At 38.4% G+C, this 18194-nt stretch overlaps 1 protein-coding gene and 1 long non-coding RNA gene across 2 annotated transcripts; both read left to right on the plus strand.

Annotated features, from left to right (window-relative positions):
- The first annotated feature begins 2521 nt into the window (after positions 1-2521).
- LOC128199449 (uncharacterized) lies at positions 2522-3852 on the plus strand. The gene is made up of 2 exons (XR_008252090.1): positions 2522-3023; positions 3155-3852. It is a non-coding gene; the product is annotated as an uncharacterized LOC128199449 (long non-coding RNA).
- A 10363-nt stretch (positions 3853-14215) lies between these two features.
- LOC112054909 (uncharacterized) lies at positions 14216-17747 on the plus strand. The gene has a single exon (XM_024094852.2). It carries the CDS (start codon positions 14232-14234, stop codon positions 14931-14933), a length of 702 nt encoding a protein of 233 aa, XP_023950620.1. The 5' UTR covers positions 14216-14231; the 3' UTR covers positions 14934-17747.
- The last annotated feature ends 447 nt before the right edge of the window (positions 17748-18194 follow it).

Here is an 18194-nt window from a genome sequence, read left to right on the forward strand (position 1 = left end):
TTAAGTAGCTTAGTTAGTCTTATTTTTCTCAGTGTCCCGATCCTCAATTGACCAAGTGTAAAACGTAGTTTTTTTTAATATTTTCTACGGAATATCATGATAAATCATACCCCGTCCAGAGCGTTAGACGTCCTTAAAGTTTAAACTTCAAAGAAGAGTTGTCGCGACGCTACTATGGTACAAACGCATTATTTTAAACAGCATTGTAAGTGTGGCACTGCCTTAACCTACGCCGCAAAACTGGGTAGAGCGGGGCACGCGATGCGTTGCGGCGCCGCATCGCAAACATTTCACCGTATCAGCGGGCACACGAGCGGTGCGGCGCCGCGACGTTGTTATGTCGCTGCGGCGCCGTAGCAGCGTTGGACAGTCTGTAAATAAAGTAATGTTATGACGCATTGACAACTGAACGGTGCCGCTCTGACGTCGCAAATTCACCCCTCTCCGCCTCGTCTCGGCGGTTGCAAGTCCGGTGCGACGCTGGAGCGCATTGTGTGACATGCCACAGATATTTCTATGTAAGACGACGGCGCGTGTGCTCCCGCCCTAAAACGTATAGATTAACTGGTATGACGTCATCAATCCCAATCTGCCCGTAATCCCGCCTGAGGCACATTAAGCCTCACAGTTTATAACGTCCGGACCCTCCGCGTTAATGCTAAAAATATGCAAAGTACAGGTAAAATATTATCAGTGTATTTTTAAAACACCATAAAATAAAAGGACGCCCACGAGTTCGTCTGCGTGGTTTTTAGAGTTTTACCGGAAACCATTTAAATCCAGTTTGAAGTAGCGTTTACACATTTCTTAAAAAAAGGAAAAACAATTTTTTTTTTCGAAATCGGTAGGTACATCTTTGCCCTGTCTACCCGAAAACAATTTTATAGCTAACGATCTCATCTATCACCCTCTCTCTATAGGAAATACGTGGCGATCCATAGCAAAATTATATTTTAAGCAAAAAATCATTATATTTTCAAAATTACGATAAGTAAGTTTTGTTTTATAATCAACCAGCGGACGCCCGCGACTTCGTCCGCCTTTAGACCTCCTTGATCCGGCCCTGTCGCAAAATCCATTCTTAGCGGATGTCTACTATCTTTAAACTACCTCCATGCCAAATTTCATCTTTGTACTTCAAGCGGTTCTCGATCTCGAGATTTCATGATGAAATGACCATTTGCATTTATGTATTAAGATTTGAAGTAGAGTAACCCATATTTCTTGAAAAAAGACTAAAGCCTCTTTTTTTCAAAATCAGTAGGTATATTTTTGCCCTATATGTTATCGCCGCGTTGCGGTACACATAGACACACTAAAACTGGTCAAATTCCTTACATTTCTTCGCAATTTGAGATTTTATTCATACCATTTGTAACAACAAACGTTAGCGTGGCATAAAAGACGCTAGCGCCATCTAGAATCTATACTTATAATACGAATTCTGTACATTTTGTACATTCTGTACATTGAAGATATTTTGAAAATTTTTATTGGGGGGCATTATATAATCGATACTGAAGCTGAAAATATTTTTTTCGAGTTTTTGTCTGTCTGTCTGTCCGTGTTTTTTTTGTTATTCAGACATCACGCTGAAACTACTGAATGAATTCAAATGAAACTTGGCACGGTTTAAGGCGTAATACGAAGAAGGTTAAAGGATTTTTTTATTGCTAAAATAAAATGAGAAGGGGGTGAAATAGGGGTTGAAAATTACAGCCGAGGCGATATTCCAAGCTCGAGCCTTGCGAGAGCTATAGTAAGGAAGCAGAGGCTATAATTATCAAAGCGCACGTATGTCATATCACTTTTTATAACACATTTGCGATTAAACACTGTTTGAAAACACTTTTTGAAAATGAATTTGCATCTTTGCCTGTTTTCCATATGATGACATTGTGACACGTTTGTCAATATTACACAGATAGTGAAGTGCGAGCACCAGCGCAAGTTTTTTTTTAGGCAAATGCACAAAATACAGCCAGTATTACTAATTAAGTAAATTAATATTTTTGTGTTTTTGTTACAGATAAATATTTGTCATTTATTGTCAAAATTAATAAAATTAAAGAATTAAATGTTTTTTTATTAAATTTTATCTCACAAAGTTAATTTTATTTATAAAATGTTGAGCACTTTTCTGTATATTATAGTAGTTTATCCTACAGATAAAATGCATAATAACAGATATGTGCTCTGAAATACACCATTGATAATGTAATCGCGGCAACTGTCGCCTGATATGTTCCGACACTGACTTGACTATCTCTCCCGGGAGACTGTAACAACATTCAACCTTCCTCATTATGATAATTACTCATTAAGATGTGTTTTGTACATTTTGTTAAAGTTAAATTGCTTTAACGTCCGCTTTTTAAAATATTTACCTCGTTTCATTTGTACTCATTACTAAATTCATATTAATATTATAAATGCAATAGTATGTCTGAAACGCTCAACCGGTTTGGGTGAAATTTGAAAGAAATAAATTGGACCTAGCAGAACATATTATTGTAAAAAATTTTAATAAAAAAAATTCAACCGACTTCCAACTCAAAAAATAACTTTAACTAAAAAGCAAAAAATAACATCCTACCTATGTGCTACCTTCTGATCAGTTTGAAGGCGGTGCCAAGCCAGTGATGTTTTAATTAAATACGTTTAAACTACAAAACTTCTGTGGTTATTCCAGAAACAGCTTTAATTAAAACACGACACTGGCTTGGCACCGCCTTCAAACTGATCAGAAGGTAGCACATAGGTAGGATGTTATTTTTTGCTTTTTAGTTAAAGTTATTTTTTGAGTTGGAAGTCGGTTGAATTTTTTTTATTAAAATTTTTATTTTTTTATTTTTAGTGTTAGCATACCCACTGCGTGTCACTACCTATCTAAGTGGAAAGTTCTTATCAATACAAAATTATCAAGTCCAAACACAAGGTAGCTACTGTGAGCCGTCGAGGAGTTCTCTTCAGTGTGCTTCGTCTTCATCACCAGACCCTTAATACAGTCGCAATCCATCTAGGTGGAAAGTTCTCATCAATAAAAAATTTATCAAGTCCAAACACAAGGTAGCTACTGTGAACCGTCGAGGAGTTCTCTTCACTGTCCCTCGTCTTTATCATCAGACCCTTAATACAGTCACAATCCATCTAGGTGGAAAGTTCTCATCAATACAAATTTATCAAGTCCAAACACAAGGTAGCTACTGTGAACCGTCGAGGAGTTCTCTTCACTGTCCCTCGTCTTCATCATCAGACCCTTAATACAGTCACAATCCACCTAGGTGGTAAGTTCTCATCAATACAAATTTATCAAGTCCAAACACAAGGTAGCTACTGTGAACCGTCGAGGAGTTCTCTTCACTGTCCCTCGTCTTCATCATCAGACCCTTAATACAGTCACAATCCACCTAGGTGGTAAGTTCTCATCAATACAAATTTATCAAGTCCAAACACAAGGTAGCTACTGTGAACCGTCGAGGAGTTCTCTTCACTGTCCCTCGTCTTCATCACCAGACCCTTAATACAGTCACAACCCATATAGGTGGAAAGTACTCATCAATACAAATTAATCAAGCCCAAACAAAAGGTGACTGCTGTAAATCCTTGACGAGTTCCATCGTCTGTGTTTCGGCTCCATCATCAGACCAACTCCAAACCTTCATAAAGTTGTAGTGGTTTAAAATACCTTATGGAAACACTAACAAACGTACTAGCCGTCTCTACAACTTTCGAAAGTTCCCCTCAATTTCTCCAGGATGCCATCATCAGATCCTGACATGAAAAAAATGGGACCACCCTGGAAGTAAACCCTACAAAACAAAAAAAGAATTTTCAAAATCGGTCCACAATTGACGGAATTATCGCTGGACATACATAAAAAAAAAAAAAAAAAAAAAAACATACATACAGCCGAACGTAGAACCTCCTCCTTTTTGGAAGTCGGTTAAAAATTGTTTTGCGGGATTTGTAAAAACCGCAGATTGCATTGGCATGCACCTCCAACTTTTCAGTTGTGTGCATTTTAAGAAATTAAACGGTCTCAAACGGTGAAGGAAAACATCCTGAGGAAACCTGCATACCAGAGAGTTTTCTTAATTCACTGCATGTGTGATGTCTGCCAATCAGCATTGGGCCAGCGTGGTAGACTATCAGCTTAACCCCTCTCATTCTGAGAGGAGACTCGAGCTCAACAGTGAGCCGAATATGGGTTTGGTTGGGAAAATTCTGAGGTAAAAACAGAATATGCGCGAAAGTTGTCGCGTACGTTCGCTTGTATTATATTAAACATACCTTAAACTCAAATAGATGCAAAATAGTGTAATGTGATCGAAATTACATTTAATTTACACAAATATACAAAAATCGAGTATTTCTAGTTAATTTCCTGCAATTCGCCATTGGAAAAAGTTGCTGTGTCAGGACCCTTTGGCGCAAATGAGACAGCACCTAATTAAAAAACAAATGATAAACACAAAGTAAACAGCTGAAGGCCGCATATTATTAGCAAAGCCAAAATAAATGAAAGACAAACAATGACGTTCGAAAACCAAAGAGCGCTGTTTTTCGATTGCTGTCTGCGTATTGCATCCGACAGGCGAGTGAGAATATGCAAATGATTCGTGTTTACATCTCACGCAACCAGTTTTAACAATATTAACAAACAAACCGGGAATACTGAACGTTTTCTGCGTTATATTGGAATTCCAATTTACATTTAAGAATTCAATTCAAAAATCAGATTTAAGATGGAAATTTACAACAAAATAAACTAAGAAAAAAAAAGAATAATAAAATTGAAATTTAAGATAAATAAAATAATTATAACAAATACACCCAAAATTGGAATTTGTAATAAGTTTTTCATATATAATTCTTTGTAGCTGCTAAACTACACCCAACGTCATCGTAGTATTTATAACTGATCTCAAAAAATGGAGGAGGTTCTCATTTCTTTTTTTTTCTCAATTTTCTCAGCTTCAAAGTGTCGCATCACATCATCTCATCATCTAGTATTGGATCTTTACATAGTATAAAACAAAGTGGCTTTCCGCGTTTGTACGCTTAGATCTTTTGAACTACGTAATATATCTTATAGCGATTTTCAACAATAGATAAAGAATGTCGTGATACAGAGTTTTTACGCCGAGAAAGTACGCTAGTAGGTAGGGTATGGCAGATTTGGCAATTTAAGATTTTTATGAATCAAACTCCGATAGGCTAATAAACTTTTAGCTTTGATAAAATGACAGTCTTGCGATCACAGGATCTTAGGACCTTTAGGTTTAAAAACATTAACCTTAACGGGAGTTGCGAATCGTTTTTTAATGCTCCTCTTTTCAGTTTGAAAGTCACCCTCGGGGTAAATGTGAAATTTCAGATAAAGGGTACGCAATACCTGGCCGATGTCACACAAACTGTATAATTTTGTTTTTATTTGTACGAAAACCCAAAAATATTATTCTGTTGGCTTACATTATAGTGAAGCTTTCATACTTTCCTATTTTGCGAGACAATGGATAAACTAAAAGGAAATGCTGTGATCATTTGTCATACAAATACTCTCATTTTATTTATTTTTTTACAATGTTATTAATACAAAACACTATTTAATAAAAAAAGAACAACCCTTCCGCTGCGGGACATTTGAGTGCCCAAGCAACCGGTGGTCAGGACTCCAGAGTGAGGAACCTCCTCACAATACGCGCCGTCTCAAGAATGGGGATGATGACTATGTTTGAATATATTGATTTTTATGATACATTCGGGTAAATAAGGTCAATGTAAACTAATTTATACATAAAAAGCAAAGATTGTCTGGACATTTGCAAAATAAATGAGATTATAGAATTTCAAATTCTATTAAAAATATTTTTTTAATACATGAACTATAAACATAAACGCACAAATAACACAGATATTAGTAATTTTGTTTGAACACACATACAAATCTAATGATCATTACCTACGACGTCATTAGTTCGTGCCATTTTGTATGGGGCGTTTTTGAGGGATCCGCGGCAGCGCCACAAATCTGACCCTTTAAATCCCTGTAGCTCCGAAAGTAATGATCGCAGATACCTTGTTACTTTTACAAAATTGCTTTACTATTAGCATACTCTTAATTTATATGCAATTAAAAAAACTGTCATCATCGCTATTACTGCCTTCTGTATCCGACTCTTGATCCAACAGTTAAGCGAAAGCTTCTTAAGGTGTTAAGGTCGAAGAGACTGAAAGAGAGACGACATCCTTGACTGGTACGCAGTAAGTTTAGTTCCCCCCTCTCATGATGATCTATTTGGCGCCAAATAGACTAATTAGTAGTTGTAGAATCTACTAAAACAAGACCCTGCCATAGCCAGACAAACTTTATTTTATGAAGGCTGAAAGCTTCTCAACCCATACTCTTAACATGGCTAAGAACGGTAGATTATACAATTATAGAGTTTGGATTGTGGTGGCCTTAATATTAAGTACCAGCCGATGGACCATTGTTTCACCTGCGTAGTTCCCGTTCCCGTGGGCATAAGTGGATACTATGACCTATAATACTCACAAATAACGTGGCTTTTTATTAATTAAAAAAATCGAAATCGGTTCAGTAGATATGCCACATACAAACATGTTTATAATCTTAAAATCTAAATGCGAAAGATATCACGATAAGAGTTCGCGACAAGATTTACGTAATGGTGCCTTGATAACTGATACCGTGTCAGAATTAAGGTTAAAGTTGACCAAAATTACTCCTAACATTGAATCCTACGACAAAAAACAAGGACACCCATCACATTATTATGCTACTTTATGTGTTACCTTTTATTCAAATAAAAACCTCAGCTTCTTCATCAGACAATTTTTTTTTCTGTTTCATTAGTTAGTTCGGCGGGGGGACGTTCCATTAGTTAATAAGAGGTTCGCTGTCACTTGGATTTTTTAACAGGGGTTCGTGGAAAAAAAAGTTTGAGATTTGTCCGAAAGTTTGAGAAACCCTGATCTAGACCAACGAATCAGTTATAAAACAGATAGTAAAGAGTGAAGCATGCTTAAAGCTACATCAATACTCCGATATCGTACACATGTTGGTACACTCAAACATTCCTATCTTTGCCACTAAATGCAGGGCTATTAGACGGGCTATATAAATAGCCAGCCATTGTGCAATACATCCAGTGTTGCCCAAAATGCGACTACATGGAGCAATTAACTGCAATATTCATGTCTCGTTGTTATAAAACGGTGAATGAAAAACCTTAATAGTTCCACTATTAAGTGTTCGCGATCGATAAGTCCGAGAGGTCTTGGATTCGATCCTCAACCCTTCGCTCCTATACTTTTCGCTACTATACAAGCTTTGTCTTTATTTGGAGAGAAATAGATTTTCAATATTAGTTAAAACTATTATCTATAAGTATAGATATTTTTTTTTTGTAACTCACGAAATTAACAATAATATTAAGTACTAACATTAGGTTTAAGATCAACTAAAACTATACAATAGTTTTAGTTGATCTTAAACCTAATGAATAAGCTAAGGAATAAGGGTTAATAAATCGCTTTATTATTGTTATAGATAATAATTTTAACTAAATCTTTAAAACCTACACACTTGTAGTGAAGTTTGTAAATTTAAATTAACAGCTTTTGATTAGGTACATAATACAATAGCCCTCGTATAATACCTACTCGTATTTATTTTGAGAAATCAATTTAAAAAAAGTTTCATCCGTCTCTCTGTTTGTTTGTTTTGGTGCATCTTTGAAACAGCTGGACTGATTTAGATGAGAGTTTGCAGATTGCTAATATATTTAGGAACAACATAGGCTATAGTTTATCCCTATATTCTTACGGGAATAGGAAGTACAAGTTGCGAAAACGCGAAGCGTCCGATTCGGATCCTAATATTAAATATAGCCTATATTACTTGCTGATGATGTAGGTTTTCTTTAATGATAGGATAGTTAATAGTGAAGTAGTTTCGGAGCCTAATAAAGAATCTCTAACAAAAAATCTTTCGTTTTTATAATATTTGTGTAGGTTACCTGAATTTTTTTTAAAAACGGGCGCTGATTTTATTAGTTTTAAGATACTCAAAAATGTGTGTACTATTTTTTTAAAGTTTAAATATTATTGTATATTTATATAGTTATAAATATTATTACTTATTTTTAAAATAGGTTTATGTAGTAATTGTATACTGTTGTTTTAGTTAGTGTAAATAATTGTACACATTTCAACGATTTAAATTAACTACCTAAATATCACCCACACTTTATATTTTCAAACAAATAATTATCGGCTCAAATATTACCTCAAAAGCTTACCGTTCAATGGAAAATTATAAGTACAAGTTTGTGAAAACTTGCCCGTCTGAGATTCCCTCAGAAATGTAATTCAAGAAACTTCCGTTCCCGAGGTCGGGTCACAGTTGTGAAACCGCAAAACGTTTGGATTTTGTGTGCTCGCTCGCCATAAAGTTGCAATAAAGGGGACATTTTGCGACGATATTTTAGAATTTCCTCGCAATATTTACCTACTTGCTATCCGGGAAACTAGAGTTTCTTGTAAGAGTTCTTCTCTTCCTCACCATTTTTGTATATTTGCATCTCAATAATTTTTTTTTTTTATTCTTTACAAGGTAGCCCTCGACTACAATCTCACCTATGGTAAGTGATGATGCAGTCTACGACGGAAGCGGGCTAACTTGTTAGGAGGAGGATGACCACACACCAATACACACGTCTTTCGGTTTCTACACGGCATCGTACCGGAACGCTAAATCGCTTGGCGGTACATCTTAGCCGGTAGGGTGGTAACTAGCCACGGCCGAAGCCTCCCACCAGCCAGACCTGGACAAATTAAGAAAATCTCAATCTGCCCAGCCGAGGATCGAACCCAGGACCTCCGTCTTGTATATCCACCGCGCATACCACTGCGCCACGGAGGCTGTGAAATTTTTTATGTGATAACTCTTAATCAGTTGCGTGTGTCGGACTTTAGAAGCGGATTTAAAGAGCAAAACACAATTATTGAATAGTAACCTATCAGGTCTAAAAATTCCCATTAAGAATATTACCAACTAGTAGACGCCGCGCGGTTTCCCGTAAGAATACGGGGATTAAATGTAGCCTATAGCCTTACTCGATAAATGGGTATCTAACACTGAAAGATTTTTTTCAAATCTGACCAGTAGTTCCTGAGATTAGCGCGTTCAATCAAACAAACAAACAAACAAATTTTTCAGCTTTATAATATTAGTATAGATTTATTATAACTTGGCAACTTCGTTCGTAACACTCCCGATGTTCCACGCGGGCTGGGGGGCATGTAGCGATGAATTAAAAGCCCACTTCACTTCCCCGCACGCACGATTTCGAACCCGCGCAATCTTTCCCCCTGTCGCACATATCATGGGAGTGCTAACACTTTAATACAAAAAATACAAAAAAAAACTAAATGTAAATCGCTTCATCCGTTCGGGAGTTATGATGCCACGGACAGATAAACACGCCAAACTTATAACATCCCTCATTTTGCGTCGGGGGTTGAAAAATAAATTAGTTTCTTACTTTATCTTATTGAATGTCAACCGAGTAAGTGGCTGCTGGCGCCGTAACCGGAGTTGATAAGAGGCTGAGCGTCACTCCACCTTGAGAGCCTCTCGCCACGAGGAAGTACACACAGACGTGCTCTAGAGACACTTGAAATAACTTCTAACAACTATTTCTTTCTAACTATACCTATAGAATAATAACTTCGAACAGTGCATGTTGCCAGTGATGACCTACGGATCCGAGATTTGGTCGCTGACTATACGCCTTATACTTATACGCGCGCTTGCCTATTCACTCTTTCCTTGAAGGTGCACAAATTGTACGTGTCAGGAAACACAGACGCTGGAAGGGTATTCCACATATTAGCAATTCTTATCAAGGTTCTTAACGAGGTTCTTATTAGCCATGCGTTTATGAAAAGAAGAAGCAAATCGCTTCGTACAAGTTCTAGGGATGTCAATGACATAGGGATGGAAACTTCTCGGTGCCTTGCAGTGCGATGGTAAAAAGGTTTTCTTTTTCTTCTTCTGGGTCTACGAGAAAAATAACTATAAGCAGATGTGTTCTGTGATAACTTCTCGCTTCATAAGGTAATGATTTTTTTTAACATTTTCAACTGGAACAAAAGAGAAATTGAATTTCCTTGTTCTCAAGTGAAAAGAGATCATCATCATTATTATCGATTAGAGGAGAGAGGACATAAAGTTGAGACCCACCAGGCTGCCCCACTGAAGGTTGGTGGCTTTAGGATGCTCGTTATAGTGTGTAACGACCAATATAAAAATAATTGGCGCCGACAGTTTTGCGCTCTCCGAGGCACGGAGGTATGCCATCGCCTCAACTAACTCTAAGCAGAAGTTTACCTACAGAAAATTTCTTAGAAGAGATAACTGAATGCCTAGTGGCACTTTTCAATGTTTTCATACTGTGACGATCGCGTAACCGTAAACGCGAATTTGTAAGGAATTGAAACAGTGCCATCTAATGACACTGCTACACGGTTCTTTCAATTAACCTTTGGGCCAAATAAGCGCCAGTTCTTGGGTCACCTGACGCAACGCTTGGATCAATTTGTCAGACATAGCATTGACAAATTTTTTGGTATCTGTTGACCATGGTCATAAAGCCTCAAAGACAAGCTCCGCAAATACATGGTCATTTTGTTATTTTAAAGATGTGAACTTAAATAACATTGTCGTATTATTTCATGTCTGACAATTATCTATCGCTAAAAACTATTAACACTACTTTAAAATGCACTACTTTTTAACGCGGCCCGCGAACTAATTTGCATGCTGAAGTTTAGCCCAGAATATGTCAATGGTAGCCCATAGCTGGTCTAAACCATGACCTCGTGTTCCAAAGTGAAATGGCTACCGACTGATTCAACCAAGCAGTCAACAGATAAATGAAAAAAACTTCAATAGAAATTTGTCAGTCAGAAAGAACAAAGACGTAATAGTTAGTGAAAGACTAAGATTAAGTTATTGGACATTATCTTAGTATAATATAATATACAAAGTGGTTAAACGATTACGACCTTAATTTCACCCACATATGGGGTATCGTGTAAGTAGTCTGCACGCCAATATTTATTAATTTCTATGCAGCGGTTTAGCCACAGGATAATTTTTTCACTTAAACAATTTTTGAACACGCTGTAAATGTATTACAAATACCTCACGAAAATTCACTAGGTCATTCACCTTGATAAACCAAAATAACAATTTAAAATGTGCGTTTTAAAAAATATTGGTAACTTACAAAAAACAAAAATCCTATTGAAATTTAGACCTAATGCACATAAGAATAAAAATTCTTATTATCTTTACCATACTTACCTACAATAATTATTCGGCATCACAAATTTTGTACCTATTTTTAATGTAAACAAACGAAAATTGCGACGTTGTCAATTGGGCACTAATAGTCCAGGGTCCGGGGAACATTTTTACAGTTGATCACTACCAAGTTAATTTTATGTGAGTAGCTTTGTCTTGATGAGGCATAAATAACATTGAATTTGTAGGACAATATGGCTGAAAAGTTGTATAAATTAATAGTTATACAACTTATCAGCCATATTGTCTTACAAATAGCGTGGTCAGTTATTTCGTTCCTATGCTCAGACATTTTTGTTATCTAGTAACTCTGTTAGCTACCAAAATAAATAATTTTCGAAAATTTAAAAGTTGGGCGCCTCATCAAGGCGAAGCTACTCATGGAAAATTAACTTGACAGTCATCAACTGTTAAAATATTCACCGGATCCTGGCCTATAAGGGCTTTCATTCAATATCATTTGTTTTTAGCTAACTGTAGGTGTTTGGAAGATTTACTAAGTGGGAATAGGATAGAAATACATTTAGTGTTTTTGCTAGATTTGGTTCCCGGCGCGGGCGGCGTCTTTTGAATAGTGGCTCAGTGAGTGATAGCCAGTTGCTACCCTTGCGCATTGTTTTATACAAATCAAACATTTCTTGTGATTTGTGTAGTTTTTTTTATTGTGAAGTGTGTTTTGGTATTGAAACATAATGCCACGTTTCGGTAATACTGCTACTGAGTATTATACCGATATCTCGCGACGTTGTAACATGTGTATTTTAATCAATGGTGGACATTTCCAGCATTTAAAAATTTAAGCTAAGTAGGTACTGTAAATACGTACGAGTACCTACCTATACCTATAATGTTTAAAATGTTTGAGTTTTGATTAGTAACATTTGTAACAATGACATCTAGTGACAAGAACAATAGGTATCTACTCGTCTCGTGCGGCGTACAAAATACAAATTAATTCAATTTTGGCGCTTCCGCCCGGCGTGATGATTTTTATGTAGATAAGTACCTACGAGTTGCATGAAAGAATTTTACGCACTACAAACGGACCGCCAAATAACCAAAAACTAGGAGACGCGATGTTGCCGCTTTTACCTACAGGTCACTTGAGGTTAGTTTTATATTATTATAAAGGATGTTGTGAATTTTTTAGATTATTTCCGAATTTATTTTGTTTGAAAATTTAGTTTTTTTATTTATTATACAATAATTAATTTAATCACCTAATCGTATTTTGATTGATTTTTTTTTTTTTTTTTTTTTTTTCTGTCTGAGTAGGTGCCGATAGCTCCCTGCGGAACCACTACGGCGTCACCGGGGGGGTTGGGCGAGCGCAGAAGCATCGCCTGATGTGACCCGAAGGCTGAAAGAAAGATAGAGGACGGAACGGCTCTCTAAGGGCGTCTCCTATGAGACTCGGACCTCGGCTTAGAAGGCCATTCTGGAGGAGGTAACCGTGACCTGAGTGAATCAGTCCGGACGCCCCCAAGATCGTGAGTTAGAAAACCCACGTCCGGGTGACGTTAGATATCGGGGACCTCGTCTTCGCCGGCGAAGACGCTGTGTAGCTTGTGATTGTGTTACCTGGGAAGCATTGTCGGTTGTTATGTCATCGTCTGGATCGTAAAGGACGTTCTTGGGACGCCTCTGCTTGCAGTTAGCGTTTAGGTTGGGAGTGTAATTGCAGGCCTCAACCACTAGTTGGTTGGGATGGATGGCAGCTCTGTCAAAATAGTTTTGAGAGAGCTGTTTCATGTACTTAGCTATTGTCGGTAATTCTAGATCTCTATGGAGGTCATTATTGCGTAAAAACCACGGCGCGCCCGTGATTTGACGCAGAAAACGATTCTGTAGGGTTTGAAGCGGCCTAAGGGTCGCTTTTGGACGGTGGGCAAAGACTACACTAGCGTAGGTTAAGATCGGACGGACTTTTGATTGACTGTTAGCGATCGTGTATTAATTTAAGGTCGTATTCCTGGCACCACTTTGTATAGTATATTATAAGTTTAGGTTAAAGTTAAATTACTAATTAGTCACATAAGTAGGCTAGATCGTAATTTTATGAAGTACCAAATTGGTACTTTACAATAGAGAAAAAAAAAAGTTAGCAGACGAATAAAAACTTCAACAAAAATGTATAATGATAGTAACCTTTGATGTAATATACTAGGTAGTACTCATAGGTATACAAGATTTATGAATTGTACGCAATGCTGACGTCATTAGGTCTCGAGACGTAGGTCCTTAGCGCGCTGAAGCATCATTTGGCAACGCCGGCGTGCCGTTGCTATATCGATGGTACTTCGTCTTAATTTAGTGGTTACAACTTGACTTATACTGGATACTTATACAGGCTTACGATGTTTCGAAATGGAAAAGAACATTTTTTATTTATTTAGAAAGAAAAATTTACAGCTAAAAACAGAGAGTAAAATAACAATATAGAAAAAAACAAAAGTAGCAAAATACAAGTTGTCGGAAATAAATTTTACATATTAAATCGAATTCCTCTAGTAAACCCTATTCAATCCTAGGTTCTGCACCTGATTGGACTTGGTAATGTATACGTATGAAAAACATTATAAAATCCCAGAGGATGTCGCTATTTAAACATCTAGACCAGACATTTTCCTTTTTTCCAAACAAAATAAGCGCATAGTACTTTTTGAGCTTGTTGTGCCGTGGGAGACTAACATTCCGAAGGACTACAGTATAAAAGTCAATAAATATTATGAATAATAAATAATAAATATAACAAATGTGTAATGTATGCTAGGTTAACATTTGTAGGTAGTCACATAATTATGTCATCTTTCTGTGTGTGATTAAATGGCGTATGGTAAATCGTGTTGTAACTATTATTTCTCTCTCAATATATTTCAGTGGCGACGAAGTGGTTAAAATGTCGATCGGTAAAATTTCCGAGTTTAATATGCATTCGGACAATTGGAAATTGTACGTAGAAAGGTTGGAACAGTACTTTAAAGTGAACAAAATTGATAGTGACTTGTATGTTCCGACATTAATAACAGTCATGGGTGCCGAGTGCTATGAACTGTTGGTGAATTTGTGTACACCTGCGAAACCCACGTCAAAAACTTTCAGTGAACTAACGGTTATATTGGAAAAACATTTACAACCGAAACCAAGTATACTGGCGGAAAGGTTTAAATTTCGACATCGCAAGCAAAGGGAAGGTGAAAGTATAGCAGAATATGTTGCTACATTGAAATGTTTGTCCAAGACTTGCGAATTTGGCAATTGGTTAGAAGAGAGTTTGCGGGATCAGTTTGTGTGTGGCATCACGAGCGAAACGATACGTCAACGGTTGTTCGCAGAAGAGAAGTTGGATTTTGGGAAGGCGTACGGTTTAGCTATGAGCTTAGAAGCGGCAGAGAAGAACGCGGCTATCGTGGAGGCGCCTCCGAGTTCAAGTTCAGGGCTATCGGCGGCGCGAGCAAGTTTGCAGAATGTCAGGCCATCGCGGGCGCAGGACGTCGACGGGCCCCGGGTGGCGGGGCGGAGTCACGGCGCGTAGATGATGACGGTCGCGGCAGGCGGCGTCAGTCGGGATTCCCTCAGGGGGTGCGCGCGGACGTCCGCTCGGCAGTTAACCCATTGACAGGTTCAGTGTCAGCGCAAGGCAATCGCTGTAGTGTGTGTGTGGGCTATTCCATAAAGGCGGCGGCCGGGACACCTGTAAATATCGTCAATACTTCTGCCGAATTTGTGGCTCCCAAGGTCATCTTCGTCGTGTTTGTCCTTATCTGGCAAACCAGCACCGGGTAGAAGTAACAGAAGGCCCTTCTACCACTGCAGGCAGTGATAACAGTGAGGATAGTGACGAGGTAATTAGTACTTGCATAAATAATCTGTCAATCCAGCAGTGTAAGCCTATAGAAGTGACGTTAAATATTCAGGGTCAGGATTTGACGATGGAGTGTGATACAGGCAGTGCCGTGTCATGTATCAGTTATAATTGGTATAAAAGAAAATTTAGTGATTTAAAGCTATTTAATAGTAAGTTGCAATTGAGATATTACACTGGAGAGTGTATATCGCCCGTGGGCCTTTTGAAACCACTAGTAAGATATGGACAGACTAAAAAATATTTAGATTTGTATGTAATAAATAATGGCAAAACTAGTCTATTAGGTAGACAGTGGCTAATTGAATTAAATGTAAGAATACCCAGTTTCGTGAGCTCTGTTAATAGCATCGTAGAGGAAGTTTTTAACATGGAAAAATTCAGTTCCAGATACTGTAATGTGTTCGCGGACGGCCTGGGACGGTTCACCGGCGGCCGGGTGAGCATCCGCCTGCGAGAGGACGCGAAGCCCGTGTTCATGCGCGCGCGCCCACTCGCTTATGCGCTGCGTGAGCCAGTGGAGCGTGCGTTAGAACAGCTGGTAAGGGACGGCATCCTCACTCCGGTCGACCGCTCCGACTGGGCGACTCCAATCGTACCGGTAATTAAGAAAGACGGAACTATCCGGATTTGCGCTGATTATAAACTCACGTTAAATAAACTAATTGAAGTCGATCGATACCCATTGCCGAAAGTCGACGATTTATTAACGCGTGTAAACGGGGGGCAACGATTTAGTAAGATTGACTTATCGCAAGCATATGCACAATTTGAACTGGATGAGTCAAAGCAGTATAGCGTGATAGCGACGCACAAAGGTTTATATATGTATAACAGACTTATATACGGTCTTGCTTCGAGCAGGCATTTTTCAAAAGAAATTGGAAGCATTATTTGCAGATTTGCCTCAGGTAGGTGTTTTTCTTGACGATATTATTATTACGGGAAGAAACGACAAGGAACATACGTCGAACCTGCATAAAGTTTTCGATAGATTACAGGAGTACGGCTTACGTGTAAAAAAAGAAAAATGTGTTTTCTTTGCCGAATCTATTAATTATTTAGGGTACTGTATTAGTAAGAACGGGGTTCATACCTGTCCAGATAAGGTAAAAGCAATTGTTGATACACCAGCACCTAGCGACGTATCACAGTTGAGAGCTTTTATCGGTATGGTGATGTACTACGCGAAATTCATTAAAAATGTTAGTACTATTCTAGCACCTTTATACAATTTGTTGCGCGCCAAAAATAAATTTGTTTGGTGTGAACGATGCGAGGCTGCTTTTAGAGAAATTAAGCGATTGTTAGTTTCAAGCGAGGTGTTGGTGCACTACTCGCCGGATCTGCCTCTTGTGCTCACCGCTGACGCCAGCTCCACTGGGCTAGGGGCGGTAATATCGCATCTCACACCGGAAGGAGAACGGCCCATAGCTTTTGCATCAAGAACTTTAACCTCGGCTGAACGTGCATATGCACAAATCGATAGGGAAGCATTAGCTATTATATATGGTGTAAAAAAATTTCATCAATTTTTGTACGGCCGGGAGTTTATTTTGAGAACAGACCATAAAGCACTTACTTTTATATTTGGCCATAAAACAGGTATACCGGTGATGGCAGCGTCACGTATACAAAGATGGGCAATCCTGTTAGCAGGGTATAATTATAAAATTGAATTTGTTACATCGGCTGAAAACTGTGCCGATGGATTATCGCGCTTACCTCTTATTAAAAAAGAATGCCGTAGGACAGAAGGGTTGACTTATTTGAACTTAAGATCTAGGTTAGATTTGTTAAGACCAAATAGAGCGCGGGAAACTAGGGTACTAGAGGCTCAGCGTAAGCAGGTAGAATATGCTGGCGGTGTAACGAGACAGCTCGCCGAGGGGGAAGCGGTTTGGACTCGGGAGTATGGCGGAAATGAAAAATGGGTCAAGGGTAAAATATGTAGGCAAGAGGGAACTCGTAGGTATGTTGTAGACAACGGGGATGGCAAAATGATGCAACGTCATGTAGATCAGATCAGACGCAGATCGCGGTTATCCGATGTCGCATGTCCCATGTCGGATAAGGAGTTGAGTTCTACCGAGAGTGAGGTAGCTGTCGAGGAGTCGGTAGTGGTGCCAGAAGAGGGTGCATCGGAAATAGTCGTGGGGAAGGAGTTGCAGATGCATAAGGATTTGCCTTCGAGCGCTAGTACGCAGTTATCACCTCCAGCTCTTCCGTCACCACAACTGACAGCTGTAGTAGAGAACCGTCCCAAAAGAGTGCGTAACCCAGTGGTACGTTTCAGAATAGAATAAGATTAGTTGATAAGTAATTAGGGATTATAGTACATTAAATTCATAAGTTCTTTTAGTTTGTAAATCAAATGGTTTAGTAGATTTGGCAGGGAGGTGTAATGTATGCTAGGTTAACATTTGTAGGTAGTCACATAAATTATGTCATCTTTCTGTGTGTGATTAAATGGCGTATGGTAAACCGTGTTGTAACTATTATTTCTCTCTCAATATATTTCAAAATGAACTAACTGAAAATGGCTATGTAGTTAGTCTATACGCCATAGAAGTAGGTAGTACGCCATAGAGCATTACCAGGAAAATTTCTCTATAACGTGCTTATAGACCTTGGCCTTTCTAGAACTGAAGCAAGTTTTATATTAAAACGGGTATCCAAAGCTGCTCGAATAGGATCTTACCAAATTTTTCTAGGCAGGGAAAACAACACGAGCGGAGGAGGAGTGTGTTGATCGATTGTCAAGGAATTCCTTAACCCTACATCCTGTAGTCACAAGTCCGGGACTCTGCTCAGAGTTTTTCTCTCTACCACGCCATGGACCCGGCACCTGCACGGTGAATCCATGGAATGCTAAGTTCGTCTCATAGCAAGCACACAAGGAAAGCATACAATACAAAATCCAATGTGGTA

The sequence above is a fragment of the Bicyclus anynana genome, chromosome 24 (genome assembly GCF_947172395.1).
Source record: "Bicyclus anynana chromosome 24, ilBicAnyn1.1, whole genome shotgun sequence".
NCBI lineage: Eukaryota > Metazoa > Arthropoda > Insecta > Lepidoptera > Nymphalidae > Bicyclus > Bicyclus anynana.